The 21,528-nt window shown below is 36.4% G+C and overlaps 1 protein-coding gene across 3 annotated transcripts in view; it reads left to right on the top strand.

Moving 5' to 3' along the window:
* Window positions 1-7,043: 7,043 nt before the first annotated feature.
* Window positions 7,044-21,528, top strand: part of LOC131153182 (uncharacterized) — a 31,274-nt gene continuing 16,789 nt past the window's right edge. For all 3 annotated transcript variants that reach the window (XM_058105315.1, XM_058105314.1, XM_058105313.1), the window contains exons 1-2: window positions 7,044-7,276; window positions 7,414-7,513. In XM_058105315.1, the coding sequence (XP_057961298.1) occupies window positions 7,170-7,276; window positions 7,414-7,513 (207 nt within the window). In that variant the 5' untranslated portion in view covers window positions 7,044-7,169. The remainder of the gene's footprint in view (window positions 7,277-7,413; window positions 7,514-21,528) is intronic.

Here is a 21,528-nt window from a genome sequence, read left to right as displayed (position 1 = left end):
TACTTATCGAGGCTCACACACAAGGTTTTGCAGCAATCCCTACACCCTCATACTCATCAAGGCTTGGCAATTGCCTTGATAGAACTTTCTTTGTTTTTTAATCTATTTTTATTTTATTTATCATACATTATTCAACATTGTCAGTGCATATTTTCTTATTTTAACAATACTTTTTAGGAATAATTTGTACTCATTTGATGACTTTCAATTTAAACAAAACAAAAAAATATTTTATTTTTTATGAGTATTATTATTTCAAATATATCAAATCATAATCAATCTAGTCCAATCCTACAACCCTTATTATTAAATAGTGGCAAACCAGGGTGTGGTTCAGGTGGTAGTGCGGGCTGCGGGAGTGCCTCTCACGAGGTCAGGTGTTCAAACCCTCTCGGGTTCATTTCCACCCCTGGATTCCTAAAATTTACCTCCCTTTGGAGTTGTGGGGTCGGCTTCAAGGGGCGCGGAATTAGTCACGTAGATCGTAAAACGGACACGTGGAAAGTCGGTGCGTAATCCAAAAAAAAAAAAGGATAAGTGCCCCCATTGAAATTTTGAATATAAAGAGATGGATAAATGAGATGGCTCCATTGAAAATATTCATTTGCTCCATTTGTAAAGACAAAATACAATTTTACCAATGACCCATCTAATTTTAGAAAACATTTTCTATTTTACAATTATTAGTTTTTCAAAAAATTATAAAAATTTTAACTTCTTACAATTTTTTTTTAAGATCTATGTTTAAAATATAGAAAATAAAAGGTTTTTAAAAATGTACAAAATAATTTTTTCTTATTTTTAAATTTTAAAATAATCACAAAAGATGACTTGTTTTCTAATTTTTCAAAATTTATACAAGGCAATATTTGGAATCATAAGTTTTGAGGCTTAACTTTGGATTTGTGTGCTTTAGAAATTTTTATATATATAATCTAGACAAATTAAATCCAAGATCGATGCACATTCGATACTCTTACATGCAAAGTAAAATTAGAAAATCTATAAAAATAATGAAAAGATGTTTTCTAACTTTTTAAATATAATTTTTAAAAATATTTTAAAATGTCATTTTGTGATTATTTGAGAGATTAAAAAAAAAAAAACGAAACTATTTCACAAGCAAATGGAGTCAAAATTATTTATTGTTGTTCATTTGTTTCATACAAATATTAATAAAATGAAAACTTAGTTATTTTTTTAATAGTTTTTTAAATAACTAAAAAAATGTTTCCAAAACTAGATAATCTCAAGATTTAATGATAAATGATGTTATTTGAAATAACTATTATTAATTTTAAATGTGAATGTATGTGTTTAATTTTTTAATTATATGCCTAGAAAAATATTTAAAAAATGGCAAAAGACATTAACCTCACTTGAGGTTTAGCAAAAAAATAATGACCTCTCCTGAGGTTTCAAAAATCCCAAAGATCTCCTTTGAATTTTCAAAAATTTCAAGGACTTCCTTGAGATTTGCCAAAAAAACACAAACCTCTAATTATATTTTACAAAAGACAAGTTTTCTTCTTAGAGTTTTGTGTCTTTTTGCCAAACCTTATTGGAGATTTATTTTTAAACCTCAAGAATTAGTTCATACATGTGCATAATTGTTGCTACCCATAATCGCACTACTTTAATTGCTTTGTTCTTCGACTATGACCACCTGTGAAGAAACAAATAAAAATGACTTGGAGGACCTAGGGTGTACTCTGGGGGATCACTATGATGCCTAAGTTAGGGAATGAGAGGTTCAGATTGCAACACTGAATGAAGAGTGAGTGAAAATGAGATGCTTACCTCCCCCTAGGATCCCTTGTTTATAGTAATGAGGGCATAACTTTCCCCAACTTGGCATTCATAAGATACCATTGTGTTTAGGGGGTTATAAGTAACTCATGAGCAGTTATGCAAGCCATCAATTGCAGCCTCCGTAACCACACTAGGGATTATTGATAGTTTAGTGGAAGTTATGTGAGACACCCAATGTCGCCCAAGGCCAGTCTTATGGTTCCATGGGCATATTTGTCAAATTTGGGTATACTAATTTTGGTTGTATTAGTTGTCCCCCCTCCCCCCCCCCCCCCCCCAAAATACTTTTGAATATTCGAAACAAGTTTTTCTTATTCGAGAGTAATAACTTGAATGAGTCCCCTAAATAACCAATAAGAGCCAATTTTTATCAATTCCGACTCAATCACATTCAGGGTTTATACAATAACTGGTTTAATTAGAGCCGATTTCAACCTAAATTGACTCATTTCGAGCCGATGACTTTAGCACTGGCTCAATTCGAGCTGATTTCAACCTCAACTTGCTTAATCCAAGCCAATTTCAACTCCAAACGGGTCAATTTGAGCATACACTTCTCACACCCAACTCTGTCTGAGCCAAGGCTACTGGAATAACTAGCTCAATCCGATCCGGTTTCAACCTCAATCAGCTCACTCCGAGCCGAACTCAACTCTAAGTGGCTCAATCCGAGCTGATACTTCTAGCACCTCACTTTGTCCGAGCCGGGGTACCACAATAAATGGCTCAATCTGAGTTGATTTCAACCTCAATCACCCCACTCTGAGCTGACCTCAACGACAATTGGCTCAATCTAAGCCGATTGCAAAGTCAATCGACTCAATCCGAGCCGGTTTCAACCTTAACAAGCTCAACTCGAGCCGATGTTGGACTCATTTTGAGCCAATGTATTTGATGCCTTACTAGCAGTGCTCGTTAATTGGGCTAAGCCTCAGGGCCTTATAAGAAGTGCTCACTAGTCGAGTTGATCTTCAACGCCTTATAAGCAATGCTCATCAATTGGGTCGATCTTCGAGGCCTTATGAGATGTGCTCGTAGGTTTAGCCGATCTTTAGGGCCTTATGAGTTGTGCTCATCTGTTGGGCTCTTCCTTTTCAATTTGGTTCGACTCCTTATCGTGGTCATCACTTCCTCTAAGTTGATGTACTTCTAGGTGCGTGCATAAGCTCTCCCATATTGACTAGGGGCTTCTTCCCTAGTGAATTTAGGAAATCCCTTGGCTGGAGGGCTATTGTCAGGGCTGTTACTGGCATTGATGAAACGGTGCATAAACTATTTTAGCGTCTCCTTTTCTCCTTGAATAGGGCTTATCAGATGAGCTGAAGTTTTTGCTATCTTTCGGTTGCTGACACAGTGTCTAGAAATTGCTGCTCCATTTCGAAAAAGGATCCAATGGGACCAGGTTTCAAAGTTTGATACCATGCCATAACATTTTTTTTAGTGTGGCTGCAAATGCTCAGAAAATTATTGCATATGGTGCGCCTTGCAATTGCATAAGCACTCTAAAGGTGTCAAAGTGATCAACAGGATTAGAAAAACCCTCGTACCCTTCTATATTCGACATTTTAAACTTGCTAGGTAGAGGAACATTCATTACCTCTTTAGTGAAAAAAGGATCTGAAGATTTGATTGAGGATTCCCCGGATGAGTGGTTGTTGCGAACTTCCTTCATCATTTTTTCCAATTGATCAAAATTTTAAAAAATTTTCTTCCAACTTGCTTGTTACTTTGGCTTTTGAAATTAGGATAGCTTCCCAAAAGAGGGGGGGGGGTGAATTGGAATTTTAAAATTATTTCAATTTTAATTCTTTATTTTATATCAACAATCACAACAAGTAAATATAAAAACAATTCAACCACAACCAATCAAGATAATCAAAACTCAATTTTTTTTGTATTAATAGCCCTGTAATGAATTGTAAAGCACGCTGAATTTATATAAGCCCTGTGTTTATTCCAAACTCACAAATCTTCTTTGTGTTTAGCTTTGAAACAAACTTTCAGATTAATAAGTTTAGGTTGATCAACCAACGTAGTCCCTATCGGTTTCCGCAATCAATGCTGATCAAGCCAAAAACAAATTATCCTCCGGTCTATTTAACAACTATACACTCAGAATTAACAATTTAAAACATACACGCAGGTTGTAAGTATTGCTGAAAAAGTAAAGAGTAAGGAAGAAGAGAGACACAAGATTTTACGAGGTTCGGCTTATACCCAGCCTACGTCCTCACCTTTAGCAAACTACCAAAGGATTCACCAGTTCAGTTCCGTTGACGGGTGGAACAATACCGATTACAAACACTCCTTTTGTTAGGCTAGAGCCCGCCTCTCCAAACGATATTCCCTCGTTTGGTTCAACAATTCTACAACCCTGAATCGTCTATGAATAAGAACCAAGATAAATAAGATTTTGTGTATAAGAAAACACTCTCATAGCAGAGTAGGTTAGTACAACATTCAGCACAATAATACTTCAAAGTAATTCAAATATAAAAGAATTTGAAGCTCAATACTCAATATAGATCACTAAATATCTTCCAAAATTTGAAAGATTCTGACTTTGAAAGCTTTACTTTGGAATTTGAATCAATAGCAATTTAGTAGTTGAACATAAGAGAGTTTGAGAGCCTTTTTGAGAACTTTGATTGCTGAAAATTTCTTGGTATATAAAATCTTTGAAGTTTGAGGCTATTTATAGATGTTTAAGAGTAATTCCTTACCCCCAAAGTTTCCTTGAAGTAGTTTCCAAGTTTTTCAAAATAATAGTGTAAAAAAATTTCATATAAAAAATCTTCCCGTTGAGAGTTTTTAAGCCAATGTTTGAATGGCAGTCGCCTACCACGTCTTGCTAGTCGCCTATCATAGAACAAACTCACAACACATAACACTGACAGTCGCCTGCCAGAACCAAGGCAATCGCCTGCCATAACCACCCAGGCGCCTGGCATGTTCAGGCAGTCGCCTGTCATGCTACTGTCTCTTTGAAAAATCCTTCACTTAATTTGGCAGTCGCTTGCCACAATAGGACAGTCGCCTGACCCTTCTGTTTTTCAAAAAAACTTTTCTTTTTCAAAACCCTTTTTTTTCATTGATTATAAAAGTATTCTTTAGAGTTTTCTTAAAAATATATTTCTGAATTTCTTGAGAGTTTCAAATCAATTTATACTTAAAATTAACTTGAAGTACTTACATTCAGAACATCCTTAAAAAATTTAATTCTTTGATCTTCAATCTTGTTCTTCCATCATCTTTGAGTTTTCGATCTTTTCTTTGAGCTTTCATCAAGTTATCTTTAATCTTCATGCTCTTCAAGATCTCTTTTTAATCCATAGGCTTTATCATGCTCTTCAAGATCTCTTTTTAATCCATCTCTTTTTAATCCATAGGCTTTATCATGCTCTTCAAGATCTATTTTTAATCCATAGGCTTTATCATGCTCTTCAAGATCTCTTTTTAATCCATAAGCTTTATCATCATCTCGAGCTTTGTCACTTCCTTTAAGTTTTGCCTTTTTCCTGAAAAACTTTCACTTGAGTCATATTAAACATATCATGATTTGTTATCATCAAAATAAGAATTGTAAGTCTTATTAGGCTAACAACTTTTCTTACTGGGTCTTTATCCTTACAACAATCTCCCGTGGGATAGCTATCTTTCTGTCAAGCACTACTTCTGTCCGATAAACCTTCGAGCCATGCTCCTCATGTCCTCTGCTGCAAGATCACTGTGAACATGTCTTCTACCTTTCTTTGGAAGGCTAGAAAGTCATTTAGTGGTGCACTCGGGTTATCAGTCGGAGTGGAGTGAACTGTCTGGGGAGATTGGTTTTCCCCCAACAAGTTTTGATATAGAATTATGCGATGTGGTCATGGTCAATGACTGAAAACCTCCTGAAAAGTCCCCACAGATTGCGCCAACTATTGCTGCCCATAATCGCACTACTTCAATTGCTTCATCCTTCGACTGTGACCACCTGTGAAGAAACAAACAAGAATGGCTTGGAGGACCTCGAGTGTACTCCGGGGGATCATTCTGATGCCTAAGTTAAGGAATGAGAGGTTCATATTGCAACAGTGACTGAAGAGTGAGTGAGAATGAGATGCTTACGTCCCCCTAGGATCCCCTTTTTATAGTAATGAGGGCAAACCTTTCCCCAACTTAACATTCATAAGGTACCATTATGTCTAGGGGATTACAAATGGGTTGTAAGTAACTCAAGGACGGTTATGCAAGCCATCAATTGCAGCCTCCGCAACCGCACTAGGGATTATTAATAGTTTAGTGGGAGTTATGTGAGACATTCAACGTCACCCAAGGCTGGCCTTCCATGGGCGTATTTGTCAAATTTGGGTGTACTAATTTTGGCTATATCAATAACTTCAAGCATATGATTATTGGCAAGATCAACCAAATAACATTCCTTATGATATCAACACCATATCAACCTAAAAGATAGTCAACATGAATGTCGTAGTTGTATGTATCATGTGGCAAACAGGTTAATGGCACATTGAACCCGTTTGGCCTTCAAAGTTCTCATTTGAGTATTTACTACTACCACCAAAATCAAAATGATGAATCCTTTACTTGAGTTAACACCTAAGGTTTTGCAGATTGACATTTGCTTTAATGGAACTTTCTTTGTTTTTCAAAATATTTTTTATTTATTTATTATAAATTATTCAACATTGTTAGTCCATATTTTCTGACTTCAATTGTACTTTTAGTATAATTTGTGCTTTGATAATTTCAATTTAAATAAAACAAATTTTTTATTTAAACTTCAAGATTCATGTTCCATGCTCTTATATGTAATATAAGATTTGGAAGTCTAGAAAAATAATGAAAAAATATTTTATAATTTTTTAAATATAATTTTAAAAATAAAAAATAGGATGAAATTTGTGTAATTATTTGAAAAATTAAAAATAACAAATGAAACTATTTCACAAGCAAATGGAATCAAAATTATTTACTATTGTTCATTTGTTTCATATAAATATTCTAAAAATGAAAAATTAGCTAAATTTTTTAATAGTTTATAAAAAAACTAAAAAGATGAATAAAACTGCTTCCAAAACTCAAGAACTTATGATTAATGATGTTATTTGAAATAATTATTATTAATTTTAAATGTTAATGTATGTATTTAATTTTTTAATTATTTTTCCAGAAAATAATATTATTTTTTTCTTTATATATTTTTTTTGCTCCTAGTGGGAAAATTTCTGGGTAAAAGGCTGGCATTTTTTCCATAAATTATTTTTTTATATAGCATTTTTTTTTTCTCTCATTAACGCTGCAATATTCTTACAAAATGCGCTCAAGCATGAACTCGGTGCAATGGGGAGAAAATGAAGGTAGCTTCGAAGATCATATTCCTATTTAAGGACGCAGACGGCGTCGGCGCTGCCATCTCCGATGCTCTGCATCCAAACCCCAGCTCTACTCTTCAAAGATTGTAAGTTTTTTCTTTCTCACCAGCAGTTCTCTGTTCTAAATTTTGTTGACTCTGCAAAAACCTCAATTAGAAGGTATACACAGCACGGCAATTCATGACGGATGAGGTTTTCCATCTTTCTGTATTTCTACTCGCAGAGAGGAATCTTTTGAGCTGTCACTGGAGCGGTATGGGGTTAAAGATCTCAAAGCATCTGGCAGCATCATTCATTTTGTTGACGATGGGGGCGCTTATCAGGTCAGTACGCACTCATTCTCCTTGCATTTCGTGCCTACTTTGTTTACTTTTCCTTGAAAATTGCGGGCAAACTTCTGTGGATCAAATTCTATTTTTCAATATGTAGTAGATCTTTAGGATACCGGGATTTGCAGAGTTCAAAAAGAATGTGTAGACATAGTTGCAGTTTCTCATGTCTGAAGAAGTAGGTGACCACGAGGCAATGAGGGCTGTAATTGAGTTTTATTCTTTTTTGCCTCATTTTCCGTTACCAGGAGCTATTTTCCTCCACCTTTGATGAAGTATTGGACTCACGGGACGACTGGTTTGGTTTGTTGGGTGGAACAGATGTAGGAACAGAATCGAGTTAGGAATGGCATGGAATGTGCAATTTCATTCTAGTGTCTGATTAAGGCAGCATGGAATCAAGACCCTGTTCCATTGTGTTTATGTAATAAAAATGTGGGAATGGAATCATATATGCATTGACTTTGCATTGATGTCCTTCTGTACAAAATCTGTTTATAAATAACAAATTTCATAATATAACTTATTAAATCAACGTTGTCTACAATAATAAATTTAAATACAGAAAAAAACCTTAGGCAATGGTGGTCAAGAAAATGGATGGGTGAGTTTGTACCATTAGCCATCAGTGCTTGCACTTGTTAGCCAATTAGTTAATGCTATTTAGCTAATATCAAAGAATAGTTACTGTGGGGGCCCCCAAGGCGTAGCTCAGTTGGCAAGGGCGAATTCCGGAAGTGCCGCTTGACGGTTAACAGAAATGCCTCCCGGGTTCGATTCCTGCGGCGGGCTCCTGAATTAACCCCTCTGTGGTGTGTGTGGGGCCACCGCTACAAGGCGTGGGATTAGTCATGACCGGTGCGGCGGACCATAAAACGGACGTCCTTGACGGTTGTGGACACCCGGCGATATTCAAAAAAAAGAAAAGAATTGTTACTGTGGGGGGGGGGGTAGTAGAAGGGGCAGGGGCAGACCTAAAATAATTTGGGAGGACATAGTGAGTAAGGATTTAATATTCTTGAATCTATCAAAAGAAATGATCCATGATCGCATAAATTGGCGGAAAATGGTTCATATAACCGACCCCACCTAGTGGGACTAAGGCTTGGTTTTGTTGTTGTTGTTGTTGTAGCTAATATCCAAGAATATCCTTCATTCACTTTCAATATCCTTCAATCCTTGATCAATTCAAATGAGGGTTAAGGTAATTAAAAAAATGCATTCAAAACATCTTTTGACCTCAAATTATCTAGTAAACATAATAAAAAAAAAAAAGAAGAAAGAAAGAAAAATGTTAGAACACCATTTTACATAAAGATTAAGTTTTAACTCCTTCGCACGTGCAGTCCAATAGCACATGGAGAGATAAACACATGACAAATAACACCCATGATAGAGAACACAGTAATTTTTTACACACCACATAATAAACATGAGCAACAAGACTAAAACCTAGGACCCCCTAGCAACTAGTTTTGATTTATGTTAGAATACCACTTTACCTAAAAGCTTGAGCTATTAGACTATGGGCCAACAATGTATATCAAGCTTTAACGGAAAAATAAATTTGAAATTACATGCTCGGAGAAAAGTCAATTTTTGGAACCTATGTCATAGAAAGAAACCATTTATTTTTTTTAGCTAACACAATTTTATACTAGTAATTCATTATTCACAAGTATAGTTAGATTGAACATATGTGAAAACCATTTCTTGAACAACATTTAATAAGCTATAAACCCAAGTAATATTATAGACTCCACTTAAATTCGGAATTATCTACAGATAATATCAAACAAGTATGTTTCCTAGACGAAAACTCAGACTATAAGTATGCATGCCTAAGAAATCTCTATGAGCTTCATCTATAGATATTATGTGGGATTGAGCTATGAGCTTCATCTATAGTTTGTTTGGCATCATTATGGGTGCTTATTACTAGATGTTTTGGTAGCATGATCTTCTTTGATATTTAGCGATTGATTGGCCTTTTTACTTTATTTCTTTGTTTCTTTGTTTGATTGGTTGTTGTAGTTTTTTTTTTTGGCTTTACTTTTGTGATGTGAGGATTTCACAAGCTCTTTGTATTTTCCTCTTTTCTAGTGATGAATTGCTTCTTTTCTATTAAAAGAAAAATGCTTGCCTAAGAAATCTACGACAACCTCCTAAATTCTCCCAAATATTAAATTAGCATTATTTGCAAGAATTAGTCATCACTTCATCATATTGAGCACAACAACAACGAGCCTTAAGTTCCACTAGATGGGGTTGGCTACATGAATCTTTTTTTGCCAATTCACGTGATCAAGAGCATTTTCCTCCCTAGCTTAAGAGCTTTTAAATCCTTCCTCACTACTAGGGGTGGCAAAATGGGTCAAAACCTGACGGATGACCCGTGACCCACCCGTTTAAATCGGGTTAGGGTTTAATACAAGCTGACCTGGTTACATAGTAGTTAGAAGCGCGAGGCGAAGGTTCGCACCTCACAAAGGTGAGGCGCACAATTATTAAAATAGTGTAAAATGCCTATTTGGGGTAATTGATATATGAACATATGAATATTTAGTAATATTAGAATTTAAAATACCAAAACATTTAATAACAAAATTGGAAATTTAATAAAATTGGCAAGACGAAGGCGAAAAGCATCAACAATTCAACATAGTTCAACATCAAAAGAAAAGAGTACAATAAAAGATTTCAAAGTATAAATTCTAAAAATCCTCCTCAATCATCAGTCATCACTCATCATCAACTAAGTTTGCGAAGATATCATCATCTTCCTCTTCATCATCAGAATTGTTTTCTCCAACATCTTTTTCCTCTTCTGTCTCCTCTGCACTATCCACTTGGATTTCATCCTCATCTACAAGTTCCAACATTGTGGTCCAGCCCCTAGCACTAGTTGCACTGCCAGATGAAGCTCTTCCTCTTCCTCTTCCTCTAGACAATGATGACATAGTTGCACTTATTCTTGATCTAGTGTGATGTGGGGGGTTATTTTGTCCAGCAGCTCTAGCAATAGAATCCCAAGTCAAAATATCATCTTCAAACACAAGTTTATCATCCTCATCGAAATCGCCATCGATCCTACCAATCAACCACTCATTACTATCATCAATGTCCTTTAGGAGGATGGGATCAATGGTGTCACGCTTTTCGTATTGACGCCTATGAGTTCGATTATATTTCACAAATACCAAATCATTCAAGCGTTGCTGGGATAGCCTATTTCTCTTTTTGCTATGAAGTCGCAAAAAGTTTAAAGTAATATGGTAAATAATGATTCTAAAAAGTAGTAAATTGGCAATTCTTGTTCTTTAATAATTAATCCACGATACACTAATGACTTACATGTTGGAATATGCTCCAATTTCTTTCGTAGCCTGTAGCACTACACGTGAGGCTAAGAATTTTCACAGTAAACTTTTGCAAGTTTGGAGTTGTTGATCCAAATGATATCCACCATTGCGCTGTTATATAATAAATTTTAAATGAATACTTACTAGGTAAATAGCAAAAATAATTTTAAAAAGAAAGAGGTAGTAAAAATGCCACTTTACTTGGTGCTTTTATCTTCCTTTGTCTCACTACCAAACTAATTCCAAAGACGCCACTAGTGGTATTGTATTTTTCCAACTCATGTGAAACTTTATCTTGCATTTCAAGGGTTGGCAGTAACCTTACATTTGTACAAACCTGTCATAATTTCTTCATCTTGCAAAATGTTAGGGTTTCAATAGAAAAATTTGGGGTTCAAGTAGTGTGCAGCTGCATGCAACGGTTGATGGAGTTGGCATCACCACCTCCTATCAATAATTTCAAATGCCTCCTTAAATTTATCCTCTCTCTCATTGAAAACCTTAGCTATGACTTCCTTAGCCCTATCCATTGCTTCATAAATGTATCCCATTGCAGGTTTCTTTTCCTCATCAACCAAACGGAGTACATGAATAAGTGGGCTTGTCAACTTAAGAGCATAGACGATGGTACTCCAAAAGGTAGGCATCAAAACAATACTAGCTGCTCTTTTGCCAGCTGCCTCCTTTGCCCATTTTGTAGTATTCCAATCTTCAGAAGTAAACATCTTCTTCAAGTTGTTCTTTTGAAGGTGGATTGAATGAAGGGCGATGAAGGCAGTTGCAAATCTTGTTACTGCAGACCTTAGTAACTCCTTTCCTCCAGTGAACTGTCTTATCAAGTTCACCACGCTAACACGGTTATAAATATAACCACTTGAAAACATTGCCCTTTTCAAAGTTGCATGAATTGAAGGCATCTTCCCAATATCCTCCAAAATTAAATCGAGGCAATGGGCAGCAAACGATGTCTAATATAAATGTGGCCTCTTTGCTTCCAACAATCTCCTTGTTCAAAAATCAAGGAGTGAAGCCATTAAAATATTAAAATAAACAATATATACACTATAGAATGTAGTTCCAGAAATGAGTTCTTACCTGCTGCAACAAAGTTTGAAGCATTGTCAGTTACTACTTGAATCACATTTGATTCTCCAATTTCCTTTACCACCTCATCAAGTAATTTTTACATTCTATCTGCATTCTTGACAAGATTAGAAGCATCAATAAACTTGATGAACAGTTGAACACTGATCTCCTTGGAGATTTCACTGAGAAGTTTATTATGTCCTTATTAGCAACTGAATCTCTCCAACCATCAGACATAATTGAGCAGCCATATTTTGTCCATTCCTTCTTATGGACCTTCAACAATTCTTTCATTCGACTAACTTCCTGCTTTAGGAAAGGAACTCTCACTGCATGATAGCTAAGTGGCTTTATTCCAGGACCATATTGTCCAATCGATTCAAGTGCCACTGCAAAGCTGCTCAAACGTACAACATTAAATGGTATTCCAGCATCATACATCCACCTAGAAAAATCTCCCATTGCCTTTTTTCTTAATTCTTTCTTGCACATCTCATTTATTGATGTTTGCTTCATATTCCCTTCTTTCCTAGCTTGAACTGCTTTCTTTGGATCATGAGTAAAAAACAAGTCTATAGGCCCCTTCTATTTTGGCTTGTTCAAGTTGGATTGGTACGAACTTTGACTTCGACTTCTATTTCCATCAGTAAGCACTCTCTTGCCATGAGTGCCAATTTCTTGAACTTCATCTTCTTCATCTTCACCATAATGATCTATATCATCAAAGTTGGGCAATGGCTCATTTTCCTCCTTTTCTATTTCTTTCTTCAACAAATTCTCCTTAATCTCCTCACATACATGAGTAGGGCACTTAAAATATTCTTTTACATTTCAAAATCCTTTGACAATATGTTGTTTTGCCCAAAATATTCCTCCCCTTGTGATTTTGCCACAAAAATTGCAAGTCAAATTATTTCTTTTTTTCTGATCATCCAAATGTGCATACTTCCATGCAGGATCTTTCTTTGCAGAGGCCGAGTTTCCACTTCTAGATTCCATTCAATATTTTAGACTTGGTATCCTAACTAAAAAAAACAGTGTATTATATATTTCAAGCAAATTAGGCAATAACTCATTTTGAATTAGTAGCTAATAGCCTAATGCAGGCAATAACCCATTTAAGATTTAAGACTTGTATAATGCATTTCCAAACAAATTAAAAAACAGTAACTAAATTCAGTAAAAAGAATATTATGTATTAGATATATTTTTTAAACTTACATTAAACTAAATATTTAATTAGTAATTACATATAATATTATAAGAAGTAGACAGCAGGCTTCAGGCAGCGGAAAGAAGAAGAAAAAGAAGAAGATGAAGACTTACGAAGGTTCGAAGGCACAAAGATGAGTTCGCTGTTGGTTCGAAATGTCGAAGACAACGTGACGAATTCACGGTTGGTTCGAAGGCTGGCAGACGAACTCGCGAGGGCTGGTTCGAAACAAAGTCCCGAAGGGTTGTGCTGGTTCGAAATGTCAAAGACGAACTCACGGTCCTGGTTCGAAGTTTGAAGATGAGCTCACAAAGGCTTCTGGCTGGTTCGAAGGCTCGTAGACGAACTCACGTTGTTGGTTCGAGGCTCGCGAAGGCGCCTGCTGGTTTGAATGTGCAGGACGAACTCGCGAAGGGTCGTGGGGCTTCAAAGGGTCGAAGAGGGCTAGGGCTTCTGTTCGTTCGAGTTGAATGAGGGCTACGGCTTTGGCTCTTGCTATTTCTTTCATTTAAAAGACCCAAAATTTACAAGGCGTGCCTCCCTGTGCCCGTTGTCCCTTTGCGCCTCAGCGCACCTCACGTCGCCTCGCCTCACGTGGTATGAAGCACAAGCCTCTTCGCCTCATTGCGCCTCGCGCCTAGGCGCACTTTTAACTACTATGTCTAGTTATAAACAGGTCAAACCGAACCCGAACCATTTATTAAATGGGTTACACAGGTTCGGGTCGAGTCACCCGGTGGATTACCCGTTTATCTTCCTATATATATACACACAGTGAAACTTTGAAACCTAACCCTAAGTTCCAAACCGGCTGTAACACGCCATCTTCCAAGTTCCATCTGGGCATCACAGCCTTCCATCTCGGCCCCTTCCTCCTCATCGTTGCGGTCCATGTTAATCACAGCCGTCAAAGATTTGATAGTGGGTTCTCGTGATGCTGGCGGCCAAGAGAATCGTTCGTGTCAATCTCCTCCTCATCATCGCCATCTGTGTCCATCTACCTCCAAATAGTGCTGGGAGTGAGTGGAGGCGAGGCCGCAACGGAGTAGCCAATCGAGGGGGGGAGTAGTGGAGGGGCCAATCGAGGGGGGGAGGAGCAAAGGAGCCAAGAGAGGCTTTTGGGGGGTGGGGAGGGAGTAGTCAAGAGAGGAGGTTTCGGCGAGGGCGGCTGAGAGCAGAGGGAAAGGGAGATTTCGGTTGGGGGAGAGTGGAGAAGGGAGAGAGTCCTCTAGTCTGGTGACAGTGGTGAGTGAGGAATTTTTTTTTTATTTTATTTTAATTTTTTTAATTTTTTTTAGATATTAATAAATAAAATGGAGTGTTTTTTGTTTTTTTAAAAATGTCATTTTATATAAAATGTTTAAAATTTTTTAAAATGAATAAATAGTATTTTTTGAATGGGTGGCGGTGACCCATTTATGACTTGTTTATTAAACGGGCGGGTCTGGGTTTACATGGTACTCACCTGTTAATAAACGGGTCAACCCGAACTTGAACCCGTTTAATACTAACCCATTTAATACTAACCCATTTATGACCCGCCCGAACCTAGCCCGTTAACCCATTTTGCCACCCCTACTCACAACCTCATTTTAGGTTATTTAGGTCTACCCTACGTCCTTATCCCTTTTAATACCAGAAAGTAGGTAGAAACAATAACTAACTCACTCCACCTCACAGGTGTGCTGCGAGGTCTATGTTTCAAATGTCCAAACCATCTAAGCTGCCCCTCCCTTATCTTGTATTCGATAGGTGCTATGCCTAGTTTATTGCGTATATGTTTGTTTTTTAATTTATCTTTTAATGTTGTACATTTATCCGCCTTAACATTCCCTATTTGGCAACTTTTATTTTTTGTACATGTTTCTTAGTTGTCCAACATTGGGATCCATGAAGCTTTGCTGGCCTCATAGCTGTCTTATAGAACTTTCCTTTTTATGACATGAGTCATATTGTGAACAAGCCGAATAATATTTGTTCCAACTATCATGTCCTCTAACTAAGGCCATATAACTACCAAAAACAAAAAAAGTTCTCCACAACCACGCATTTAGTTAAAAAATAGTAACACATCAAAAATAGTAAAATAGTAACTCAGCTACTGTGTTTGCATGACATATTTCATAACAAATACTTCTTCATTCTCATCATCAAGAAGGTCTAACGCCCAATCCTCTTCCGCCTTGTCAAGAATGCTTTGGAAAATAGTGGTTGTTGAACAATCATAACCAATCAAACGAGTAGCATTATACCTTTGCTTCCTTGCAACGCCATGTAGCATCATCGATTTCTTCATTGATATCCCTTTTTTGAGCCGTCTTAGTAGTTAGACCAAATGCTTTACTTAACCTTTTAGAAGACTTGTATTTGCACCTAGATTAGTGGCAACTTACTAAACTAGACTCTTGTATATTTGCACCTAGATTAGCGGCAACTTACTAAACCATCTCACTAAGATTATCATCAGACTTTGGATTTCCTTTTGCTTTATTCTAACTTCCTTCGATGGAGCACTTGGACCTCGAGTAAGTGCGAGTGAATTAGTAATGTCATCTATGTTGTCACACTCAAGTTCTTTTTAAAGAACCAGGGAAAACAATTTGGCTTCATGCAATATGTGTGCTGTATTCAAAATAAGTGCAATCGATTTCCTTTTTTCATCCACACTCCAAGTTAAACTTAGGAAATCTAGGATGGGCGTTTTTAATTTAGCTTTTTATTATTGTTGGGCGGTGGTGAAGAATGATCTGATGAAGGTTTTCAATGAATTCTATTGGAATGGGGTTTAAGTAAAAGTATTAATTCTATGTTTATAACTTTGGTGCCTAAGAAAAGAAGGTCTATCAAGAGCTCTGACCATAGACCGATTAGTCTAGCTTCAAGTGTTTATAAAATCATCACCAAAGTGCTAGCTAAAAGGTTAAGTGTGGTGCTTGATAACACTATTTCTAAAGCCCAGAGTGCTTTTGTGGGAGTAGACAAATTGTGGATGCAATCCTGATTGCGAATGAAACTGTTGAGGATATGAGGAGAAGGAAGAAGAAGGGGCTTGTTTTTAAGTTGGACTTCAAAATAGCTTACGATAGAGTGAGTTGGAATTTGATGGATAAGATTTTTGTGAGGAAGGGTTTTGGAGAGAGATGGTATAGATGGATGAAAGGTTGTATTTCTAATGTGAATTTTGCGGTGGTAGTGATGAGCCCAAATCTTGGTTTAAGGCCACAAGGGGCATTAGACAAGGTGATCCTCTTTTTCCATTCTTGTTTGTGCTAGTGGCTAATGTTTTGATAGAATGGTAGAAAGGACTATGGATAGAGGTTTAGTGAAAGGCCTTAAGGTGGGTAGGGAGGAGATCATGGTGTTGCACCTTCAGTTTGAAGATGATACTATCTTTTTTATAGAGGATCATAAGCCTTCTTTCATTAATATGTTGGGGCTCCTTAAAATCTTTGAAAAGGTTTCAGGGCTTAAGATTAACTTGGGTAAGAGTGGTATTGCAGCTATTAGCGTGCCTGCAGAGCGTGTTAGGGATTTAGCCATGGAAATTAGGTGCACTGAGCTGGGTTCGCCATTGTCGTATCTAGAGGTTCCTTTGGGAGGTAAAAGTAGATTGTCTAGTTTTTGGGATCCTATGGTGGAGAGAGTGTCCAAGCGTTTAGATGGGTGGAAGGGGGGGGGCCTTTTTCCTTTGGGAGGGAGGATTACTCTAATTCAGGCTTGTCTTTCAAGTATTCCATTGTAGTTTCTTTCTATTTATAAAATTCCAATGGGATTTGCTAGTAGGATTGAGGTAATAATGAGAGATTTTCTTTGATCAAGGGTAGTAGGTTCTAGGGATCATTTGGGAGGTGGTTTGTAGGACTAAGAAGGAAGGTGGCTTGGGTCTTGGAAATTTGGTGTCTAGAGACACGACTCTTACGGCTAAGTGGCTTTGGTGGTTCCCGCTAGGTTTCTTCATTGTAGCATAGAGTTATCAAAAGTAAATTTGGAGCTGATGGGAATGGATGGGATACTAATTTGGGTTTTAGATGTTCTTCATCTGTGGAAAGCTATATCTCAAATTTACCCTCTCTTTATTCCCCATACTAAATTTATTTTGGGAAAGGGTTGTAATATCTGCTTTTGGAAAGACCTGATGAGGAATGTTGTTTTGTCTGCCTTTTTCGTCACCTTTTTTGATTGAACTCAGGGCAAAATGATCCCATTTCTCTGCTTAGACTGCCTTTTTCCTCACCTTTTTTGATTGAACTCAGGACAAAATGATCCCATTTCTCCACTTAGAGTAGACTCGCACGGTCCTTTACCCTTTTGGGATTTCCATTTCAGGAGGGCCTTATATGATAGGGAAACTTTTGAGTTATCTTCTTTATTGATTATGTTGAATAATTGTAATGTATCCTCTGAAAGTGATAGCCGATATTGGTTGTTGGATTCTTCAAGAGCCTATTCTTGTAAATTTTTCTTTGAATTCTTGGTTCAGACAAATTCCTCTTTTCCTCTTTACAAGGTTATATGGAAGGTCAAAATTCCCCCTAAAATCAAGCGTTTCTTTGGTTGTTTGTGCTTGATAGGATAAATGCTAATGACTTGTTGCAGATGAGGAGATCTTTAAAGGCTCTCCTTCTGATAATTGTATGCTGTGCTTCAATTGTTCAGAGTCTGTTTCACACCTTTTCCTGCTCTGCGATTATGCATGGAAGGTCTGGAGCAAGATATTCAATTACTTTGCAGGCTGCTGGGTTTGTCCTAGAACAGTGGAGGAGTTCTTGGCAATTTCTTTTGTGGGGTTCAGGAGGAAGAAGGAAGGAATTGCATTATGGAATTGTGCTATATTTGCAGTATTTTGGGGCTTGTGGAAGGAACGTAATGCCTGTATATTTGCAAAGAAGTTACCATATTGGTTGGTGTGGGAAAAGATTCTGTTTATGGCTTCTTTATGATGTATGGGCTATGGAAATTTCAAGGGAATGTGTGTTTCAGAAGTTCAGCGCAATTGGAAGTCTCTTCTAAGGGCGTCTTGAGTTTTTGTCATTGGTTATTTTTGCAATTTTTCTTTTTGGTTTTCTTGAGGATTATCAGACTTTGTTAAGGAGATGTCCTCTATCCTGCTAGTATATTCTATCTTTATCTAATGAATTTCTTTTTCTATAAAAAAAAAACTTATGCAAACCATCAAGCAGCATTAAAGGCGGAAAAAAGCATTGACTTTATAAACTGAGCATAACAATTAAAACTTAAAAATATTCAAATATGGGGAGAGAAAACAATCGAAGTATCCTTTGGAGTTTATATTCCATTCCAGAGCTTGCTTCCTACAGCATACTCAAATATTCATTCTCACTTTTATGTTAATGTTATATTCTAGATTCTGCTCCTTATGATGATTAGTTCACTGACAATAAAAAATTCTCAAGCAACCTAGCAATCTTTCTTTAATTAATTTGCTGGATGCATCGGTAGAGCTTCCGCGCATAGGAAAAATATATTTGGTTTGTATGAGAATAAGTTGAAAGCTGAAACTGAAGCCAATCTGGAAATATAGGAGAAATACTAAGGTTGTGTTTGGTTTGAGGAATGCCTATTCTTAGGAATAGGATAGAATACAATGAGAATGTGTTAGGATTTCCAAATCAATTGGGATTTTCTATTTAATGATAGGATTCCCGAATCAATTGGAATTTCTAAGTAATCAATTATGATTCCCAATGAATCCTATTTAATGATAGGATTATTTAATGTTGGAATTTTTATTTAATGTGTTAGGATTCCCAAATTAATTGGGATTGAGTTCCATAAAGACCTTGGATTGGGATATTTTATATTCTTAATAGGTGTAAGTTTCCTTACCCTATGTATATGTAACCCTACGGGCTTTTCCATCCAAGCAATAACATATTTCATTAGCCTTTTTCTAATTTGGAGGCAGATCCCCTCGAAGTGATCAAACCCTATTTTCTATTACTATTTTTCCTTCTTTAAATTTCCCCAATTTCTCCATGACAAAACCTTAGGGTCTTATCAGAATGTAATTAAAATTGTATAGGGATGTAATAATTTAGAATTTGTGCAACTGTGTTTGTTCTTCCATCCAATATGGACTTGGAAAATAATACACTCCCATGGTGAAATTTGGGAATAGTTATTTCTTACCTATTCCTTATTATGGATTCATAAATTTTTTCCCTGTTGTTTTTGTTTACTAGTAGTAACACATTTTTTTTGTGCAAACTATTAAATTCTTCTATTATAACCATTCTCGGAATTGAGATTCCGTGAACCAAAAGTAACCAAACGTCTCTTAGTATGACCATGTTATGAACATATTATCATTTTTAGTACATTTCTACTTAACTATGAAAGAAACAAATGCAAAAAGTAATTTTTTCTGTCAATTTAATTTACACACTTGTACCCTGCAAAAAAAGAGAGCAGAATTTGCAAATCCCATGTTCTTCCAAGTAGGATGCTTGTAGTTGTGGTCCTACAGACTGATGGTTGACCTGATATGGGAGATACCTTCTTCTTAAGGTTAATAAAGTGATTAGTTAGAGATTAGAGGAAAGAATAGAAAGGATAAATTTGTCTTTTTCACCAGAAAAAGAGGCAGGTGAAAATTTTGAACTTGAGTATTAAACGAGCCACATCCCTGAAATAAACCAAAAGCAGAGCACCATAAAGAAACCAAAAAAGAACCTTACTATGCAACAAATCTGAAGCCATCACCTTTCCCTTAAAAATTATAGAATTGCATTCCAACCAAATTCACCACACGACAGCAAAAGTAGCTCACCTCCAAAGCATTTCGCTTCCTTATGATTTCCAAATCCCTTAAATCTCTAGTGGCAAAAAGTTAAAAACCTTGTAAGGAAGAAGGGAACACCCAATTCTCACTATTCACGCCAAAAAGCTTGCTTCAGTTGTCCCAAGAAAAAGGACAGTGCATAAATAAATGTGCATTAAACAAAGAAAGCAAACATCTGGATACAAAGCTTTCGAAATTCTCTTGACCCGAAACACTTGTAGTATTGATCCTATCAAGAACAGCAGACCAAATAAAAGCCCTTATTTTGGATGGAGTTTTAGTTTTCCTCTAGAGCGTAAAGGAAAATGATAGCCAATAGAATCAAGCATCATCATCATCATCATAATAATAATAATAATAATAATAATAATAATAATAATAATAATAATAGTAAAAGCAGATTTGCAAGAAAGTGTTTTGACTTGTTGTCTGGATTGAAGAAACAGTGGCTGTTGCTCCAACTTCTGTTTTTCCGCTTCCCTACGAATCACAGTAAGATCTTGATACACAGAAAAAACAGCATGAGGTTTAGGGTCAAGTTTGTTAAAAACAGCCTTGTTCCTTTTGTTTCATAGTTTTTGAATCTATGAAATGTACAACCTGCTGGTGCTGGTATGATGGTGATTAATGACATGAGATTGAAATACGGAAAAATTAAAAATTAAGAAGAACAAATGAAAAAATTGAAAAGTGAACAGTGCTGAAAAATATCTGAAAATCAAAGCAAATGCTGCCAGTGCTGAAGAATTAGATCCTTTTTTCCATACAATATAATTTAGACCTTTTATGACAAATATAAATATCATCAGCTCTGTATGCCTACTTGTGCTGTTATGCGAGACTTGAGTCGCATTAGGATTTGAACAACATAGCTGACCATTAAGTTATCTCCTACTCCCTCATGCCAAAAGTGAGCTTGAACAACCAAGCATCACAGCCATTGACGTAGGCATTTTTCCCCAATGGATACAATATCAACTGCTTAATGCCTTGATATTTTAATGCAAATTCCTGGATCATTTGTAATGTATGAATGAAGTTATTTTTTGGCATGGCCAGATTCAATACCATTTTACCTACATGAGTATATCAATGTGAAATGATATAGCCGCCACAAATCTAGGATAAGACATCAATGCACCATCGACAAAACTGACCACAAACTGAAACAGAAATAATTTAATTTGGCTGCTGGTGGATATAATCTTGATTGCAAGTTCAAGCAAAACAAAATGTATTGCACCAAACTGAAAATAGGAGGAGAAATTTACTGTAATAATTTTATTGGGAAACTAGCTGTTGCAATGCCTTGAATATAGGCTTGTCTATACCTCTGTGAGGAGTCCTACTTGAGGTGTGGTGTAAAACGGGCATAACTGCTTCAAACCTTGAGGTGCACTTGGGCAGGAGCTTTGATTCCATGTGCCAAGCAAAGTAACATTCATTCAACTCTCTTTTAAGAGGGCTGTTTAAGCAAGCAATTTCAGAATCCATTCTATGTTATCTGAAGTTTGTTGGGCTCAGCAGCACAGGGAGAGAGCTGGTT

Source organism: Malania oleifera, chromosome 4 (genome assembly GCF_029873635.1).
Source record: "Malania oleifera isolate guangnan ecotype guangnan chromosome 4, ASM2987363v1, whole genome shotgun sequence".
Lineage (NCBI taxonomy): Eukaryota > Viridiplantae > Streptophyta > Magnoliopsida > Santalales > Ximeniaceae > Malania > Malania oleifera.
Note: the sequence above shows the minus strand (reverse complement) of the source record. Positions and strands in the feature narration are given on the sequence as shown.